The 22,208-nt window shown below is 32.7% G+C and overlaps 1 protein-coding gene across 2 annotated transcripts; it reads right to left on the bottom strand.

Annotated features, from left to right (window-relative positions):
- Positions 1-2,183: 2,183 nt before the first annotated feature.
- LOC143076392 (Na(+)/citrate cotransporter-like) lies at positions 2,184-20,650 on the bottom strand. 2 transcript variants are annotated; one of them, XM_076252131.1, is made up of 14 exons: positions 20,541-20,650; positions 18,004-18,153; positions 16,522-16,637; positions 15,397-15,545; positions 14,390-14,489; positions 13,437-13,610; positions 11,876-12,001; positions 11,115-11,207; positions 8,036-8,140; positions 6,930-7,015; positions 4,696-4,799; positions 4,041-4,202; positions 3,492-3,629; positions 2,184-2,380 (listed from the first exon to the last, which is right to left on the bottom strand). In XM_076252131.1, exons 1-14 carry the CDS (start codon positions 20,637-20,639, stop codon positions 2,204-2,206), a joined length of 1,779 nt encoding a protein of 592 aa, XP_076108246.1. In that variant the 5' UTR covers positions 20,640-20,650; the 3' UTR covers positions 2,184-2,203. The 2 variants fall into 2 exon arrangements, with proteins under 2 accessions (XP_076108246.1, XP_076108247.1); XM_076252132.1 differs by lacking the exon at positions 8,036-8,140.
- Between the last annotated feature and the right edge of the window lie 1,558 nt (positions 20,651-22,208).

The following is a 22,208-nucleotide window of genomic DNA, read 5'->3' as shown; positions in this document are numbered from 1 at the left end:
GAGTATTACCATTGTAGAATAAAGAATGACGAAAAAAAAACGTTTCGACTTGAAAATGCAAAATAATTTCTTTTAATGAACACGCATTTGTGTAATGAATTAACAATATGAACATGCTTGCATCAATTTACTATATCACAGGGTTTTCAAAACAATCCATTTAATATTATTCCAAAATCATGAATTGTTTTTCTGTTCATTTATAATTCTACATTAGAAAAGTATAGTATATTCAGTGAAAATGGTGATTTAGGATCGGCACTTTATTATGCCCGACCTACGATAGTAGAGGGGCATTATGTTTTCTGGTCTGCGTCCGTCTGTTCGTCCGTCCGTTCGTCCGTCCGTCCCACTTCAGGTTAAAGTTTTTGGTCAAGGTAGTTTTGGATGAAGGTGAAGTCCAATCATTTTGAAACTAAGTATAAATGTTTCCTATGATAATATTTTTATGATTTTTCTAATTTTAATGCCAAATAAGAGTGTTTACCCCAATTTCATAGTCCACTAAACATAGAAAATGATAGTGCAAGTTTCAGGTTAAAGTTTTTGGTCAAGGTAGTTTTGGATGAAGTTGAAGTCCAATCAACTTGAAACTTAGTATACATGTTCCCTATGATATGATCATTCTAATTTAATGCCAATTTAGACTTTTTACCCTAATTTCATGGTCCACTAAACATAGAAAATCTTAGTGCGAGTGGGACATTCGTGTACTATGGACCCATTCTTGTTTTTTTATTTGTTATAACTTAAGTTTCTCTTCGTTTAAGTAATCAGTTCAAAGCCACTCTGTAGTTATCTACTCGATTTTAGAGTGCTTGGTCGATGTACACATATAGAATTTGGCCGGGTTAAACCTGTAAGCGGGATCCCAAACCTTCACCTAACCTGTTATGTCTGTTTTACAGATGGCGACATATAGTTTTCAGTATAATAAGAGAATACGGTCGTTACACGTGCAACAGGAGAAGAGTACATTGTACCACTAGACGTACAGTTCAACAAGACAAAACGACAATTACACGTAAAGCAAGAAAATACGACCATTACATATATTACAGGTGAAAACGATTATTACACATACAACAAGAGAAAACGAAAATTACACATAAAACAAGAGGAAACGGCCAAAACACACAAATGTAGAAAACGGCTACTCATACAAAACGAGAAAACTACAATTATACAATAAAAGAGAATATGGTCATTACGTGTACAAGAAGACAAACTGCAATTACACATGCAACATGAGACAACGGTCATTAGACATACAAAAGGAGAAAAAAACAGCCGTTGTACATATAACAGAAGACATAAAACATGATAACGCGGCTTTTACACAAGCAAAAGGAGAAAACATTCATTTTAAAAGAGAATACGGTCATGACACGTAAAACCGGAGAAATCGGCCATTTACACATTAAACAAGAGAATACGGCTATTAAACATACGGTAGGAGAAGACGACAATAACATACGCAACAGACAAAAAAAAAACAAAGAAAAAACGAACTTACATAGCAATTGGAAAGAAAGGCCATTTTACATATATCAGGAGAAAATGGCCATCAAACATCAGGGGCATTTCAAACATAACAAATGAAAACGGCCATCACACATAAGACCAGAGAAAACAGCCATTTCACATAAGAATACGGCCATTACACATATAATAGGAGAAAACGTTTATAGCTCATGCAACAGAAAACAAGACTTTCAACGGTAAAAAACGGACATATCATATAAAACTAAAGAATACGGCCAGTGCATATACAATAGGTTAAAACGGCCATTAGACATATAACAGGGAAAAAAAACCGGTCACCACACATTAAAAAGGTGAAAATGGCCATCACAAATTAAAAAGGTGAAAATGGCCATTACACATACGACTAGAGGACAAGAACAGTAAACCAACAAAAAGAGATAACAACCATCATTTATAAAACGAGAGAACGGTCATTACCCATCCAAACAGACAAAAAACTATCACCAGCCGAACACAATGTTCCATTGCAAGTCAGGAATATGACAGTTCTTGTCCATTCGTTTTTGTTGTGTTTTGTCATTTGATTTTGCCATGTGATTATGGACTTTCCGATTAGATTTTCCTCTGAGTTCAGTATTTTTGTGATTTAACTTTTTGCAAATACTTAATGAAACAAAGATGAATTGACTTCGGTCTAAAAATAGGATTTTTATTTTTACAAAAGTAGACTTCCGTTACAGATGCAAGTGTTATTTATAATGTCAGTGTTATTTAGTCCATGCTTAAAGATGTCTGGTTGATTATGGAAACCAAACACAGATTCTCCCCACGTCTCCGTTCCTATAACCAGTACAACTATTCCAAGTATATTCATCAAAAAACCAACTTTAACCTGAAATAAAACATTGTTATATTTCATCTTGAATATTTATCAATGTAGTTATTTTTGTTATCATATGTAACTAATTGTTCGAGAAATAACCAATTAAATTTGATTTAATAATGGATTTTCGGTGTTTTAATGCCACTTTTAAGCACTGCATTTAGGCTATTTCGTGGCGTAGCTTTATTAGGGACATTTTTACCTATGGTGTTTGCTTGTTTTGCTCACTCCCGGAAGCGATTTCGGCGCTCAGTGATACGTTTCACTAGACGACGTTGTTAACACGTAATGGCGGCCATTATTTGACGTTGGATTTGGCATTCCACGCTGAATAGTTGCATAAATAACATTCTTGGATGCTTAAACTTTATGCTACACGACAAAAAAAGGTAAAGGTTTATTCCAGATATTTCAGTTAATTATTATGCAAGTAAGAGGCTAAATAATTTTAAAACAGGTTTAATCCACTATTTTCGACACAAGCAAATGCCTTTTCCAAGTCAGGAATAAGTTGTTATTCATCAGTGTTAGCGTTTGATTTGACATTTGATCAGGAACTTTCCTGTTTGAATTCAGTATTTTTGTGATTTTACTCTCCACTTTTTTAGGAATAATAAATAAAATACAATTGCTCTAATTGGTAAAGAAATAACATATCAACTGTATTCGGACAAAAAAAATCACAACGAATTTCTGTCATAGAAATAACCAAACAACTGTATTAGAACCAAAAATAAACTCACATTGTGATCGTTGCATTGTTGCATAAATGACCAATGAAGTGTATTTGACAGATTAATTATACCAATTTTGAAATACCTTTTAGTTAAAGTACCATTATTCTACATTTCCGGATGAATTATAAACCAAACTTGATGTTAGTACACCAATAATTGAATTTTGAATATAACCCGTCTTCTGTTTGTCTGACTTTGTTTTGCTTATCAGCTCATAGACATAGACATACCTTTGTCGTCATCAATATGTTTTTCATTATTTACTCCAGTTTAAAATGGGTTATTCAGTATGCACCTCAATGACAGACAAACTATTACAGTCATTCCTTAAATCAATCTACTATCTAGTACACATATACTAAATCGTATACAACAATTCTTACCATGTCTATAACTTTCAGGTATCCATAGGCAAATACCACAGCATTTGGCGGTGTTGCCACGGGTAACATAAAAGCAAACGATGTCGCAATAGCTGCCGGAAACATGAAGTACAGCGGATTGACTTCCAGTTGTAAAGACTACAAATATATAATAAATGCTTGTAAATATAATTGTTACAGTATACCCCAATTTAACGTTAGACTCGGACGATTCATAGATTGATCTCAATAAAGCACTTGAATTTTGAAATCTTCACGTCGTCTTTTTTATGTGTATGTGTACATGTGTGTTTTTACTTAGTTGATGTTTTACAATGAGCATGAATGAGTACTTATACGTTGTTATTGATTATTACATACGCGGCCACAGTATTGTTTTTACATTACACGTTCGTCGAAGAAAAGACCACATTCTAGTTTTTAACAAAATATAATGGACTTGAAGGAACTCCAAATGGAACGAGTCCTTGTGTTCCATCATCTGGATGCGTCTACTTCAAAAAACATGTCCAAGCGTGCTTCTAAAATAACATATACAAATATACTCACTAGTTCAGCCAAAATCGGCATCAGGAGTGTGCACATTGCAACATTGCTTGTGACCTCTGTCGCTGCCGCCACAATAATACACAATATCATATTCACAATCCATGGGTCAAGGGGTTTTAACACAGCCAATTGTGTTCCTAGCCATTTGGATAATCCATATTCCTACAAAAAATAGCATCGTCTATAAAGATATAATATTGTAACATCATATTCGAAAACAATAAGGAACTCTGTTATTTGAAAGGTTGAAATAATTACAGTCACATTATTAGTTCTTAAATTGTCTGCTGGTTTAATACAATATTTCAGAATATAAATTTTACTCTACAGGAAAACTAATGTTTCTTTCATAATGATCGATGGAAATTCAACAAAAATATTGGAAAGTGAAAATATACCATCATGACCATGATATTGACTTTACTTTAACTATATCGATGGTTATTTCTCTTTTTTTTCCTTATCAATCTACTGTGCTGAGAAAGTAGATTATCACTCAGTAAGATAAAAAAAAAATAGCAACAATACAGAATATTGCTTGTTCTAAAGCCATTAACATAATTGATATGACTAGTGCTGATATTCAGTAGTAAATGATCGATAATCTATCGGTATTTTGTAAAGATTGAATTTTCAACATGGTAACAAAAAGTACCTGACTAACGAAAGCAAGGGCAAATCCCCCGCCTAACAATATAACCACACCCCATGGTAACTTTTTTTCCACTATCTTCCACGTAAGCAAAGGAGGTATTGGTCCTGTTTGCAAAACAACACAGCAAATTTAAAAATTCATATATATATATTCAAATTATTTCACAACAAGAAATCATGAGATTTTGTAATTGTCTGTTGAAAACAGATATCAATTTTATTAAACAGAAATATTGTAAAGCTTGTCTTTTTTTATGCCGATGAATACAAACATTCTTGTATCGCCTAATTTTTAACGATATCTTCCTGATATATCCCCAAAAACGTTCTAGGACTATAGCATTTATACCATTTAAATTCGCATATGAACACAGATTGCGACGACTTCTGGAAAACATCTTGGCAGAGTTTTCAGTTTCTCTTCTGCTTGTGTGTATCGTCACTCTATTTCTAGAAAATGGACGGCAAAAGCATCAAGTATATGTTAACCCTTAGTGATTCGTGCATAAATAGAATTTCTACATAAGAAAATGCCTGTACCAATGCAAGTCAGGAATATGGCAGTTGTTATCCATAAGTTTGATGTGTTTGAGCTTTTGATTTTGCCATTTGATTAGGTTTTATATCTAGAAATTGACTATTAGGGTAGGTTGGAAACAAACCTTTACGACATAAACGATGATTTCAGATTCCCAATTATGACTTTATCATTTTTAAACCGAGAGTTCCGAATGGTGAAGTTGAAATCATCACTTCGTAAATTTCACGGACGCCATCAAGAGTTGGTTGATTGTTATGGAATATCCGTTATATTGATGATATCGGATATGCTCATTTATTCTGTCGTAATACAATACCGTTTCCTTTTCACGAACGTGACCTAGCGAATAAGATTATTTACCGGCTTTGGAATAACATAAGGATCACGACGGGTGCCACATGGGGAACAATATATAATTACCCATCCAGAGCACCTGAAAGCACTCTAGTTTTTGGTCTAGTTTGTGTTGTTGTTGTACCCCTATTTGTGTGACACTTTGATTACGCATTGATGTCAATATTAAGGAATTTCATGCGACTGTCGTTCAAATGAGAGGTTTAGCGCTAAACAACTAGGTTCAATCCACCTGTTTTTACATTTGAAAATGCCTGTACCAATGCAAGTCAGGAATATTACAGTAGGTATCCATAAGTTTGATGTGTTTGAGCATTTGATTTTGCCATTTGATTAGGTTTTATATCTAGAAATTGACTATTAGGGTAGGTCGGAAACAAACCTTTACGACATAAGAGATGATTTCAGATTCCCAATTGTGACTTTGTCATTTTTAAACCGAGAGTTCCGAATAGTGAAGTTGAAATCATTACTTCGTAAATTTCACGGACACCATCAAGAGTTTGTTGATTGTTATGGAATATCCGTTATATTGATGATATCGGATATGCTCATTTATTCTGTCGTAATACAATACCGTTTCCTGTTCACGAACGTGACCTAGCGAATAAGACTATTTACCGGTTTTGGAATAACATAAGGATCACGACGGGTGTTGTTTTACCCCTTTTTGTGTGACACTTTGATTACGCATCGATGTCAATATTAAGGTATTTCATGCGATTGTCGTTCAAATGAGAGGTTTAGCGCTAAACAACTAGGTTCAATCCACCATTTTGTACATTTGAAAATGCCTGTACTAAGTCAGGAATAAGACAGTTTTATTCCATTCGTTTTATTTGCTTTATCATTTGATTTTGCCATATGATTTGGGACTTTCCGTTTTACATTTTTCTCGGAGTTAAGTATTTTTTTAATACAGTCAAACTAGCATCAACAGTGATTATATGCTTTCTAGCTGTCCAGACTTACAAAGTGTTTAGTAGGGTTTGTTTTCCTCAGTACTAAGTTTTATATGTTTTGTATGTGGACTGTTATTTGTTTGTTTACTCTTTTCTATTTTGGTAATGAATGGGTCTGTCTATCTCTAACGACGGTCTGTAAATACCCTCATTGATTCATTTTCCTTTTGTTAAAATTGAAGACAAATTCGATTCACAACGGAATTTACTGATTTAAAGAGGAAATTGAGGTTCTAACTAACAGTTCTGTCATTTGAACCACCAACAACAAACATTGCTTTAATTTATAATATTGAACGCATAAGTAATTTTACGATCTTATCATTTTATTCTAGTAGACCAAACAAGTCTTCATAATACAGATTTATTAATACTAACCTTTTTCGGAAAATGTTCGGAGTCTTGACGGAAATATAAACAAACTACATGATAATAATATAGCTGGTGTAGAGTTTGAAACTGTTCTGAAAAGTTAAATATAAACAAACTACATGATAATAATATAGCTGGAGTAGAGTTTGAAACTGTTCTGAAAAGTTAAGATATCAGCTTTAAATAGATATACGGGAGGGATTGGGCTTGATATTCATATGATGCAGACATAATCTTTCAATCAGTTTAATTGAGTTCTGGAGCTAGCATGTCAGTAACTGCTAGTTGTCCTTTGATAATTTATGTATAATGTCATTTTGTTTTGTTTCTTTTGTTACGTATTCTGACATCGGACTCGGACTTCTCGCGTATTGTTGTGCGTTTTTTTTTTTACATTGGCTAGAGGTACATTTGCGGGGGGGGGGGGGGGTGAGATATCAAAAACATGTTTCACCCTGCCGCAATTTTTGCACCCGTCCCAAGTCTGACCTTTGTTAGTCATGTATAATTTTTAATTTTAGTTTCTTGTGTATAATTCGGAGTTAAGTATGACGTCCATTATCACTGAATTAATAGCATATTTGGTTGTTGACTCTTTGACACATTCCCAATTTCCATTCACAATTTTATAATAGTCATTATAGACACAGACATAACATTGCTATACATATAAAAACACCGTTTATACTTCACTGAGAAACCGAGCATCGTAGACTTAGGAAACTTAATATGGTTTGACGAACACTTATCAGATTTATAAATTGTAGTGTATTTAACCTCCAATAAAAAAATATTTCATATCTTTTCAGTGCAAAGAGTTCATAGTTTGAAACATTAGATTCTGCATATGATTTCCTGTAATAAAGGTCAGAAAGTTTAAACCACAACTACAAAATTGTAAATTTAGATACGGACAAGAATGATGCCTTGCATCATTATCTATGGACGTCCTTCTTTGACATGAGAACTATCACTATTTGTAGAGGTGAAACCCAAGGTATCATATTTCGATACCCTAATTAGGTAATGGGGTTCGAAACGAAAGCAAGTACACGAAATTTAAAGATCAAGCTTTTTGTATTGAAAACATATAGCACATTTGTTTTACTTACTTAGGTGGAAATATATTATGCCATCCACCTCCATCGCCAATGTCTATTGTTATCCATAACAATGCCAAGAGAACAAAGTGACCTATAACGGCGGCCTCAGCAAAGCTAAAACAAAATGTATATTGTTATCCATAACAGTACCAGGAGAACAAAGTGACCAATTACGGTGGTCCGAGCAAAGCTAAAACAAAATGTCTATTGTTATCCATAACAATGCCAAGAGAACAAAGTGACCTATAACGGCGGCCTCAACAAAGCTAAAACAAAATGTCTATTGTTACCCATAACAATACCAGGAGAACAAAGTGACCAATTACGGTTGTCTGAACAAAGCTAAAACAAAATGTCTATTGTTATCCATAACAATGCCAAGAGAACAAAGTGACCAACTAACCACGGCCTGAGCAAAGCTAAAACAAAATGTCTATTGTTATCAATAACAATGCCAGAAAACAAAGTGACCAATTACGGCGACCTGCGCAAAGCTTAAACAAAATGTCTATTGTTATCCATAACAATGCCAAGAGAACAAAGTGACCAATAACGGCGGCCTGAGCAAAGCTTAAACAAAATGTCTATTATTATCCATAACAATGCCAGGAGACAGAGTGACAATTTACGGCGGTCTGGGAAAGGCTAAAACAAAATTTCTATTGTTATCTATAACAATGCCAGGAGAACAAAGTGACCAATGCAATTATGTTGGTCTGAGCAAAGCTAAAACAAAATGTCTATTGTTATCCATAACAATGCCAGGAGAACAAAGTGACCAATTACGGCGTTCTGAGAAAAGCTACAACAAAATGTCTATTGTTATCCACAACAATGCCAGGGGAACAAAGTGACCAAATACGGCGGCCTTATCAAAGCTGAAACAAAATGCATTTAAGAATGGAATGCTCTTTTTTGTAAATTTATTGGGGTGTAAAAGCGTTGACCGAAGTACATTTTGTATGAAGCGCAGAATCGCTTCATACTAAAAATGTGCGCACGGTCAACGCTTTTACAACCCTATAAAGTTACAAAAAAAAAGCATTCAATACTTATAATTACATTTTTACCTATAGGATCATGAAAACACGCCTTTTATCAAGTTTTTATTTCATTTACCTGTGCACTTTATTGTGGGACCTCGTGTCATCCTAAATGAAAAGTTTTATTGTGTGATACAACTGCTTAAGGAATAACACGTGATGTACAGTTAGCCAATGATAATAACGTATAATAGTGAAACATACATTTAATGTAATTATATACAAATAATAAAAAAGAAAGACAATGTACAAGAATGCCTTAAATGTACCATCGGATAATTAAACATATTGAATAGTTATGTCATTAGTAATTATCACCATCTTAATATTTTCTGTTACATATCTACATTTGATGGTAATGCAGGTAACAAAAGATCAGCTTAAAAACACAAAAATATTAAAAAAAAAAAATAGAAACTCTTAGTCGAAACCAGTAACAAACAATAACCGACATAAAAAGAACATATATTAAAATGCAATTAACAGCCTTCAAAACAACACATTTAGTATTTTTAAGTTATAGAACTGAAATTATTTCAATAAAGTAAAAGTTCTTTATCATATCTTTAATGGCCCTGTTCACATATGTACGCTGAATCCATTAATTCACTGATTGATATGTCATAGTCTGCAGACAGCTTGATTAATTTTGTTTGGTTGTCATTGCCTATAACCAGCTGTTAGTGACTTCGAGTGCTCTTATCTCGGGACGTTGTGTCTTTAGTCTTTTGATAATTATTCTTTGTCATGTGTCAATAGTTATCAAAAGTACCAGGATTATAATTTAGTACGCCAGACGCGCGTTTCGTCTACATATGACTCATCAGTGACGCTCATATCAAAATATTAAAAAAGCCAAAGAAGTACAAAGTTGAAGAGCATTGAGGATCCAAAATTCTGCTGTTTTGTAAACAAGAAATTTATAAAAATGACCACATTATTGATATTCATGACTACTTGGTTGGTGATACCCTCTGGGACGAAAAGTCTTTTGTAATTGATTTGTAAAGGTTTTAATGAAGTGGTTATGTTACACCAGTGTCTCCTTTTAATGGAGAGTGTTGCGATCAGAAAGTTGAACCCCGCAGCCTGATTATCACCGTCTACCATATTGTTTTTCCGTTCTTTTTATTTTGTACACGAATCGGCTGTTGGATTCTTCGATTGATATTTTTCTTCATTTACGTTTTCTAGTTTAAGAATTCACGGTCATAAATGGTAGTGGTTTGGCTAACTGTCGAAAGTCGTATTGTGATTCCTAAGTCATGTGGTCTCTGATTGACCTTACTTTCAACGGAAACTTTATTACATTCATTTGTTTTTATTGATGTCCATAAAACATAAAAAGGAAATGCTGTATTTAGCGTATCACTCAGAGCTCTTGGTTTAGTAAAAAACCTACACAAAACATCCTGTAATATGTGTACCGATCCCGCTATGGATTTGTAATGGATAATTATCACCCCCCCCCCCTCTCCCATTAGGGATTCATCGTACACGAAACTAGTCCTTCCGACATATGTATAAAGAAGAATTATGAAATCAAGTCATGATCCTGTCGTTTCATTTATTTAAGTGGGTATGTAATTTTTGTGGATTGCGGAAAATTTGCATATTCGTTGATATTTGATTTCGTGGTTTTGCCAATCATTGTATACAAAGCCCCTTGAAATATGTTATTTGTTGAGCATTTGAATTCGTGGTTCACCTGTATTCACGAAACCAACGAAAATTGATATCCAACGAATGTAATGAATTCACAGTAGCTGTATTAAATCTAGGACCTCTACGAGTATATACGTGGTCACCAATTGACGGCCCTAACCAAATTACCTTATTAAAAATTCACTTCTTCCAAGTCAGGAATATGACGGTTGTGTGTTCTAGTAAGTATCATACAAATCCAAAATTAACTTTGGAAGTTTCAATACCGCCTCTTATTTCGAACCCAACAAAAAAAAAACATATTAAAGGCAAGAGAAAAACAACAAAATAGAGAGTTTATCTATCTACTTATAAATATTTCAGCTAACGCATACTCTTACTCAATTGGGCCTAGGCTGGCATATTCTTTTCTCAAAAGCGACTTGATTCTTGACTTAGACTCAGCATTTCCGGAACAGAACTGCAAACAACCTCTTCAAGTACAATACAAAAAAAAATTACGTGTTAACATTGCTGGAGTTCTAACTGACAATCCAAAAGCATGGTCTTTCGGAAATAAGTTTAAAATCTGTACTACTTAAGGAACAGATAATTTTTATTGGGACGCATTTCCTCTGAAACCATACCAAGTCGGAATTATTTGTTATTTGACGTATACTTGTAGTGTTTTGTACTCTCTAGGTTTATCTTTGAAACTCTTTTTCAAAAGATAACGCCATTTTTTGAAAAACTTATTTAATTCAGAGACCGTTATCGATTATTGTCTTATACGTTTTTGCGCAAGCTCAGTTGACTTACTGTCCGCGAAACTAAAAAAAAACTTATTTGCTTTAACACTTGCCTAACTGTGCCGCGATTTTGCGGGCTTCTTCTTGCAATAGAAATTTCAAAGAATAGAATTACAGTAAATATGTTTTTGAAATTGAATTTCACGAACTACACCTTGTCGACAACGATAAATACTAGACCGTTCGTGAACATATGATGTTTCTATGTTTCAGTTGACGTTGAAACATTAAAAGACTTAGTATTACAAAGATTGTTTTCGTATGATTTATCTTTTTAAATAAAACAATTTTACTTATCTATATTGAAAACAATATAAACATAAATATAACATTAGCTATTGTATATTCCTTACTTTCCTAAGAAGTACAACTGAAGCCATATCCAGGATAATAATAACATTATAGCAGATATTGGTAAACCGAATGCAAACCACGACGAAAAGGTAACCGGCGATTCTCCTCCGTATTTCTCGAATATGCTGAAAAGAATAAAACATAATGTTATCTCAAGTATTTCGTATGTGTATCAAGTGATAAAGTTTATTTTGTTGGTCCGGTTGCATATTTTGTTATGTCTAATGTTCGTTGTTAGAGATGAAGTTGGTTTTCATTTCTATATCCCGATTTAGGGAATTTGTTGTTACTTTTTTATTTGTATATCCCGATTTGGGGAATTTGTTGTTACTTTTTTATTTATATATACCGATTTGGGGATTTTTTTGTTACTTTTTTATTTATATATCCCGATTTGGGGAATTTTTTGTCACTTTATTCGTGTATGTCCGATGGGCCAATTTTTATTTATATATCCCGATTTGTGGAATTTGTTGTCACTTCATAAGTGTATGTCCGATGGGCCAATTTTTATTGATATATCTCGATTTGTGGAATTTGTTGTCACTTAATACGTGTATGTCCTATGGGCCAATTTTTATTTATAGATCCCGATTTGTGGAATTTGTTCGATAGGCCATTTTGTGCTGAGCTATTGTCTGTTTATTTCGTTTGTGGTTTGAATTCTCTTTATATTTTATACAATTTACGTTGTTCTTATTTGTCAGTATAGTCGAATTACTCGAGGTTCTTATAATGAGTTTTATGGTGTTTGTCTTTGTGTGTGTTTACTTTTAGGTCTATCATGATCTGGTTAATCTATTCTTATTTTTATTTTCAAAACGTAAAAAAGTCAAATCACAAAAATACTGAAATCCAAGATAAGATAAAGAAATCCGCTACATAATCAATTTACATGATTCAAAACAACTGTACGCACAAAACTTTTTTTATACAAAATATTGGTTTAGACAAAAACTAATAATAACACCATTACAAACACAAGTCAATTGTCTGTACTTATACGTCTTCGGATTTTAAATGTTTGACTTTATGCGTTCCTGATGAAGGTAAATCAAGAAAAGCTCTTCGGACGAAAGAAATTATTAAACGCGTTGTTTTCATTTTTTTTTTTAATATTCCTGCCATCGCAAAAAATATATAAAATAAGATCATTACAAACTCCATCACAATTTATATTCTTGTAAGTATCTATAAATTGAACGAATATGTTTTATATTTGAACAAAATACTTGTTATAATATAAACGTCACATAAATACATAACTTTGTGTTTATCATCACTTTTTTCAAGGGTTAAACGATAACACCAACTTTCAGTTCAGAGTCTAGATACGAGTATTGGTCTGTTGAAATAACGTTGAATTAGAGATACCAGTGACTATTGCATGTTCAAATCTAATATGTTAGAATGTTTAAACAACTAGAGTAATAACTAAGATCCTTAACAACGTATATTTTAACAACAAAGTATGGGGCTAGAAATTACAAGTCACTTTGAAACTTATTGCCAATAACATGAATCTACATTTGAAATTACTAATGTAAATGGTAAACTAACATATCACTTTGTCCTTTGAAAACAACATTAGGACCAGTTCCGGTCAAGCTCCCAAGGCCACCACAGTTTGCGGCATGTGCTATACAGATCGACATCATTTTACATATTTCGAGATGTGCTTTGTTTTCAGTTTGATTCATGTTGTCTTCAGGTTCAGCTTTGTAATTTGAAGTTCTGAAATATATAGAAAAAAATGATGAACAAGTATTCAGCACATGAAGTATTATCAAGTAATTGTAATTGGAACACTTTTAAACAAAAAGCAAAAACGAAAAGTAATTCGGAATCTTTAAAAAAGGGATAATATAGAGATTGCGATCACCAGTCACAAAGCGTTTGCCAGACATTTAATTATTTCTACGAGTTTGTGTTAGTGGGTAACGACTATTCTGAATATGTTTCATACGAACAAAAGAGGCAGGTATTATGATGATAAGTATGATGACAATAATGCTGATTGCAAAGCGGCCAACGTTATTTATTTTTAAAGCATACTAAATCTTTTCATGAAAATAATTCATCAAATATGGAAAGAAAGTAGTACAATCTGCATACATTTTTTTTCTAAAGCCACTTATAAGATTAGGATACACAAAAAAGCAATTCGTATCAGTAACATATACCTTGAGAGTTGTCGGACCTGTTTTTGGCTTGGAATATACATATAGCACACATTTGTATCAGTGACATGTACCTTAAGAGTTGTCGGACCTGTTTTTGGTTTTGAATATACATATAGCACACATTTGTATCAGTGACATGTACCTTTAGAGTTGTCGGACCTGTTTTTGGCTTTGAATATACATGTAGCACACATTTGTATCAGTGACATGTACCTTTAAAGTTTTCGGACCTGTTTTTGGCTTTGAATAAACATGAAGCACACATTTTTTAACGTTTAATAAGAACTAGTTCCAATGTATACTTGAATAAATATACAATATTTTCCATACTTATCTGTTTTCTTTATATCGGTACTTGTAGGTTGACCATTTTCTTTGATGACACCATTAACTTCTATATCTTCTAACTTAAGTGCATCGTTATCATAAACTGTGAAGAGATATTATTTGATTAGTAATCTATCAATTTAGAATTATGCTTTCTATTACGATGAACGTATACATAGCTTTATCTATCAGACAAATACATTATTCATTCAAAACATATTTTGATTAAATGTAGCAACACGAATAGTATTGATGTTTAAATGAAACGGGTGATGCAAGGGAGTCATGTAAAAAGTAAAATCGCAAAAAATACTCAACTCCGAGAAAAATTCAAAACGAAAGGTCCTTGATCAAATGGTAAAATTATTAGCTTAAACACATCAAATGAATGGTGAACTACTGTCATATTCCTGACGTAGAAATCAGTCAACGAATAAGCGAAAATGTCCGGTCAAAATTACAAACACTTCGGACAGATAAAAAACACAGCACACTGCATGGAATCTAACTGAGCAACTAAAACTATACACACATGCATATGGTGATCGTAGGTTCCCTTTGAAGGGTAGGCTGATCCTGTCAATCTAGTGATGCATGATTATGTTATGTTCAATAAATGATCACAACGACTCTATATTAATGCCTTTCATACCAAATTGTATGGGATTACAAATATTCGTATTACGCTAGTTTGAAATTCAGAAAAATAGTCTTGAGTGCATTTTCAACCTAGAATCTTTCAGAGAGGCAAAAGCATATGAAAAGGTGTAAAGGAGATTTCAAGTCGAAAATAAACAGTCAATTTTAACTTTAACCAAATGACCATTGATTTCAAAAGAAATCCCTTGGATATAGAATTAGTTTCAAGTTTAACTCGCCTGATAATTAGGCACACTGTTAGCAGTTAAAGTTATAAAAACTACTCGGTAACACAAAACGTGAATCATTCTTCACGAAAAAAACAGCCCTTTAATTTTTTTTTAAAATATAATGTATATTCAAAGTTCTACCTTCTGTTACAATTTCTTCGATTGGGACGTTTGCTTCCTTTAGCTGTAACAGTATGGCGTTTGTTATAGGAATCATCATGGCCGTTGTTGCTGTATTACTGATCCACATGGATAGTAACCAAGTGGGTAACATCAGACCAAGCATCAACCTTCAAATATTGTCGCATGTTTAGTATGTTATCATCAGGGATGAACAATTACCATTAAATGAATCAATATTGCCCTTATTACGTATGTTATGTTCGTGTGTACGTGCTGAATGCATTTCTTTACAGTAAGTGTTGTATTAGATAAACTCATTATAGATACCAGGATTGAATTTTGCACTAACGACAGGCGAGCGCCTCGTCTACAAAGACCCATCAGCGACTTTCGAATCCAAAAAAAATAAAAAAGACCTAATAAAGTACGAAGTTGAAGAGCAGTTAGGACCAAAATTCCGAAAATTTTGCCAAACACAAATAAGGTAATCTATTCCTGAGGTAGAAAAGCTTTAGTATTAAAAAAAAATAGTTTTGTAAATAGTTAATTTATAAATATGACCATATCAATGACAATTCATGTCAGCACAAAAGTTCTAGCTACTGTGCTGGGGATACCCTCGGGGAATTAAAAGTTTAATTTCAAAATAGTACGGCATCGAGCTTCACTAATACAACTAAGCATATGTAGCAGTTATACATATCATTTATATTGCATGTATTAATATCAATATACTCCTAGTGAAATATCCGTTACTGAGCTAATCCACTAGCTCTGATTTCAATGACTAAATGGTTAAATTTTAAAAACCCTTTCCAAACAAAGAATGTATGCTTTGAGCATGTTCAGATAAAGCCACGTACTCAACTTGGCTGGCATGCTGATTGGCTCTAAGCCACACATAACATTTCATCGTCAAGTATAAGAGAATAATGAATTCTAGATCTTCAATTCGACAAAGATGTTAATTATTGAAAGAAAAAAAATATCAGCAGTTTCTGTGTCATTTTTGTCTCTTGTGGAGAGTTTGTCCTATTGGAAATTATACCATATTTTTTTTTTTATTTCAATACTAACAACTTAAATGACTCATCCATTGCAAATAACCAATGACGAGTACAAATTACATTATTGTTTTCATACCATCGAGTCTCAGTTCCAACGTACATTAGAATAGCCAAGGCCAATCGTTTGTGTATATTCCAATGTTCAATAGCTACGGCAATGATGAGTCCACCAAGAAATAACATGGATGTATCCTAAAACAGAACTCACACTACATGTTTACGAAGTCATTACACAAATCAACTAGTCCTCGGAACACGGCTTAGTGTTTGTTATAGTTTTAAAATGTTGCATCTAAAAATCTTCATTTTCAAATTGAATTAAAATAAATTTTAAAATTTTAAAAAATACTGAACTCCGAGGAATATTCAAAACGGAAAGTCCCTATTCAAATGGCAAAATCAAATGATAAACACATCAAACGACTTGACACCAACTGTCATTTTCCTGACTTGGTATAGGCATTCTCAAATGTAGAAAATTGTGGATTGAACCTTGCTTTATAGCGCTTAACCTCTCACTTGTATGACAGTCGCATCAAGTTCCATTTTAATTATAACGATGCGTAAACAAAACAGACATATTAAACTTGTTTAACCCCGCCGCATTTTTGTGCCTTTCCCAAGTCAGGAGCCTCTGGCCTTTGTTAGTCTTGTATTATTTTAATTTTAGTTCCTTGTGTACAATTTGGAAATTAGTATGGCGTTCATTATCACTGAACTAGTATATATTTGTTTAGGGGCCAGCTTAATGACGCTTCCGGGTGCGGGAATTTCCCGCTACATTGAAGACCTGTTGGTGACCTTCTGCTGTTGTTTTTTCTATGGTCGGGTTGTTGTCTCTTTGACACATTCTCCATTTCCATTTTAAATCTTATACATTATAATAGGTAGAATTGTCAAAATAGGGATACAACCATCAATACCGTGTCACAACCCCAATCAGAACAAAACAAACAAATATATAACAAAGAATATCAAAAAAGAAAATATAAAATCATACCACATGCATTACTACTTATATATGTATTACAACATTCTGAGGCAGCCTAGATGCCAGAAAACGCCCAGTGATTACGTTCGAAGCCGGAAGCATACTTATGACGTCACAAAGTTTCAGAACCAAAGAAGATAACATCTTTTCGCGGAATTTTCTTAAATGAAAATTTTACACTGAAACAATGATTGAAATCTAATAATAAAGTTGTTTTCCATTATAAAAGAGATAGCTGCATTGTATTTGAAGCTTTGATGACGTCCCTCGGTAGTTCTACTGTCTCAAATACCCGTTTACCTGTCTCCGCTGCGCGTCGCACGGTACACTAATATAATCTGCAACAGTTAGACTACCGATGGACGTCTGCAAAGCTTCAAATTCAATACAGTTATCTCCTAAGTAAAAAGTTTATGATGCTGGTTTGTTATTGCATTTGAGTGCTTAATGTGATTTGTAATGTTTAAACACATATTTGTTCCCTTTCAAATTATTTACATGTCATACTTAAAATAGTACTTGAGTGTATGAAAAAATACCTATATAATAACTGTAGAAATAACTTACACTCAAATAATGTGAAGAAACTTCTTTAGCACTCCCAAGTCCAACTAATGGTGTCAGAATTATAGGCAATAGTGACGTCACTGCGATTGGCAAAGCTTCGGTGATCCAGTATATTGCCATTATAAACACTATGTAAGCACATTTTGATTCCTAAAATGACAAATAAATATAAAACCTGAATTTAATACAAGAAACAGGATTAGGACTATATTTGGTAAATAAATTGCTATCATGTTTGGAAAACGTGTAACATTGAATACAGACTTAGGTCGAATGACGACACTTTCTACAAGACCTGTCTGAAAATAACTTGACTCATATCACAGTATAAATAATAGAAGTTCAAATGTCTTGTATTAAACGAGGAATTTGCTAGTTGTAATTAAATAGGCCAATTGAATGTATGTTGACGTTTGCTTTTGATGAATCGAATTATGACTATTGAAAAGCGGTATACTATTGTTGCCTTTATTACACCTCATGTCTTATTTAGTTGTTTTGTGTTACAATGCAAAAAGAAAGATTGATTTTAGCATTACAATTGTACTATGAAGAAATTAAATACCATCAATGATAAACTCGTTTATGAACAATCTACATCCAAATCGACAAAAATATGTAAATCTTAAAGACATATGAAGAGGAGAAAAAAAAGTAATCCAATTCTTGAACCAATCCATAGATCATTAAATTAGTCTTATGTACACGATTTTATCATATTTTACCACTAATATCGTATAATCGTCAACAAGTTGTCATTTTATATTAAGGAAGTTCTCATGCAAACATTTAACATAATTTATCCTTTCTAATTAATTTATAACTCTATGTGGCATTTTTGTGTTTGCGGTTGTTGAAATGCAAGCGCTCTAAACAAATGCATCATAGATACTTTCGCAAAAGCAGCAGGGATGCTTGCACTGACATGGTAAGCGTTACGTGTATTTATATATTTGTCGGTTAAGTTTTCCATAAAAGCTATCTCATTCAATCTGAGAACTGGTTCTTATTATTTGAGATTACGGTAGAATATATAAGATTTAACGGCGATCATTTTGTATAAATGAATGATAATGCATCCCTTATCATTATTATGTCATTTATAATGATACCAAAACATACTCAGGTTATCTTGATTTAATATTATACATGTTATAATCTAGATTACATTTTTGAAGAAATAAGTGTTGCTATCCATTCAGTTGTCTTTACTTGTTGACATATTCATCCCTCGATTTGTAATGTAGAATTTACACACATAAAGAATTAGGTATATATATTATGTAAATGTAACACCAGTATTTGACCTGTGTGTTTTTTGATAAATAAAAAGTGTCTGATCATAAGTGATAACATTTATTATTCCTCTTATCCTCAATTTTGTAAGATTTTGTCAAAAATAAGAAAATGTATAATATCCTTTTGTTAAGCTTAAAAAATTGAAATACAATTGATAACATTAGTAAATTAAAATGTCTTTAAAACATCTTCTGCTGTGCAAACGCATATATTTGGCGTAATTATATTTATATATAGATGACAAATTGCGAAATTAATTCAACAGAACTTTTGTTTGCACGTATGATAACGAAAACGCTTCTCTTTTCGTCGGTACCAGATGCGTATTTCGACAATCCATGTCTCTTAAGTGATGCTAGAGACCCCATTATTTGAAAATACAAAATTCATTTAAAAGATGAAGAGCTGTAACTCAAATGGACAAACAAAATATAGCCAAAGCCGGGTAAGAAATCAGAGCTTTGCATGAGAGTGATATCTTCCTTAATTTAACATGATTCCCAAATTTTGTAACATCAATTTTTAAAACATAAATCCGAATTTGCATGCAAATACTGGAGTACTGGCCACTGGGGAAGTGATACCCTCGGAAACGATTATGTTCTTTTTGTTATTTGAAGATGGGTTGTTAAAAATAAGGGTGTCATAAATTTATCCGTGTCATTTAGGATTTATCTTTCAAATCAAAACGATATAAATTACGAAAATACTAAATGACTGTGAAACAAAGTCTAGCGATAATGTGTCTTGTTATTTACATTCACGTATCGTATATGTATCAACAAACTTTAGTACAATTAAGTTCAAACGGTTAATTTATAAAAAAAAAATGTATCATATAATTGATATCCATGTCAACACCGACGTGCTGACTGCCGGGCTGTATCGGTGATATATCGGAGAGGAAACGTCCACCGGCAGTGACATCTACCCAGTGGTGTCAATAGTTATCAAATGTACCATGCTTATAATTTGATATGCCAGACGCGCGTTTTGTCTACACAAGACTAATCAGTGACGCTGAGATCAAATAGTGCGGACTTACAACAAACCCATGGGTAAATAAAAATCCTTTCCATATATTGAATGAATTTTGACAATCATTAACAATTTAACAAACAACGAGTTATCAAAGATGTGAATTATGTCATAAAAATAAAGTTTGAATTTTTACATTGTTAATATTTCTCTTAAAACAACCAAAATATTAAACTATACATCAATAAAAAAAACATTACCTGTGTTCCGACAACAAATGGTAACGGCAACAAAAGGACTGGCGTTAAAACAACAACAAGTATATTAAATACACGTGCAATATCCTTAGTAATCTTCATTGTATATGATAGTGCATCAAGTCGTACATAAAGAGAGACAGTATATATTGCAAGATCAACATACACGTAAATTATGGCAGTTCTTTTATGTATTTAAAAGATAACACCACACTATGGATACGTTTAAGTAGATTCCTCGGGTTATAAATTGAAAAGTTTTTATCACGTAAATGAAGTAACATAAATAGAAAGAAGAACAAAGCCCTAACATAAATACATCTGAAAAAAGGACAAAAATACCTTCACAAGCAATCTAAATTAAATAGCTTTAATATCCCAAATATGTATCGGAGACTTTATAAAGATATAAATAGTAAAAATGGTATACATGGTATTCGTAAGTTTTTATTACTGTTTATCCAGTGTTTAGTTGTTTTAAAAAAAAATTTATACAACTTTTATCAATAAATAGGTAATAAATGACTAGTCCCCGATCACATGTAGTAAAACATTACCTAAGGTGTGTGATATGAAACGCTAGTTTTTTTCACATAATACACGTCAGTGACTCTCAAGTCAAAATAAAACAATATGTGGACGAAGAGCATTTAATATCGAATTATCGAAAATGTTGTGTCACATACAGTTGATATGCTATTTAATGACTTGTATTTTCTACCATGATTTCCTTGATTAAGGGTTAATGCTCACAAGAAAACTAATGAGAGATAAAACTTGTAAAGTTGAAATTTTCCCTCCGTTAAGTTTACGAAGTCTTCACGAGTGTTTGACCGGTATGGAATATCCGTTTCTCAGATTACAATGGATATGTTCCAATTATTGTAAACCTAGCCCATGTTCCTGACTAAGTACAGGCATTTTCTAATGAGGAAAATGGTGGATTGAACCTGGTTTTTCAAGTGAACACAACAATTATTGTTGTTGATACTTTTCACGTGAACAATAAGTCCACATGATAGGCAGCGGCCCACTAGTTATTATCAAAGGAAATATTATGAATTTTTGAATAAGGAATTGTATTGAATATACACTTTAAGATTTTATCTTTTCAAGTCGATGTTTACAAACCTTTTTCTATTACTGATAATGGCATTATGCATACGACAGAAAATGGATTTATAAAAAGAGTTGTGAATAATTATCAAATAAATAATTTTGTTAACTTGGAAATAGAGTTTGATATTACATTTTGAAAGAATATGGTCGTTGGTATACAAATATGTCAAACAGAGATTAATAATGTTTGCTGTGTACTTAATAATGATTATATTATATAATTTCTTGTTTAGCCTTGTATACAAGTGTTTTATCTTACCCGTGTCATATATGATTTAAGACACCACTTTATGTTATATTCATATTATGTTATATTATTTTTTTTCTGTTTTATACCCTCTTTTTTACGACAGTAAAACTACCGATGGACGTCATCAAAGCTCCAAATTCAATAATGTTATCTCTTTTCTAATGCAAAACAAATTCATATTTAGATTTCAAACATTATTTGAATGTACAATTTTCATTCAAGAAAATTCCGCGAAAAGATGTTATCATCTTTGGTTCCTTAACTAAGTGACGTCATCAATATGCTCTTTTTAAAGTTATCAT

Source organism: Mytilus galloprovincialis, chromosome 5 (assembly GCF_965363235.1).
Source record: "Mytilus galloprovincialis chromosome 5, xbMytGall1.hap1.1, whole genome shotgun sequence".
In the NCBI taxonomy this organism is placed as follows: Eukaryota; Metazoa; Mollusca; class Bivalvia; order Mytilida; family Mytilidae; genus Mytilus; species Mytilus galloprovincialis.
This window is presented reverse-complemented; position numbering and strand designations above follow the sequence as displayed.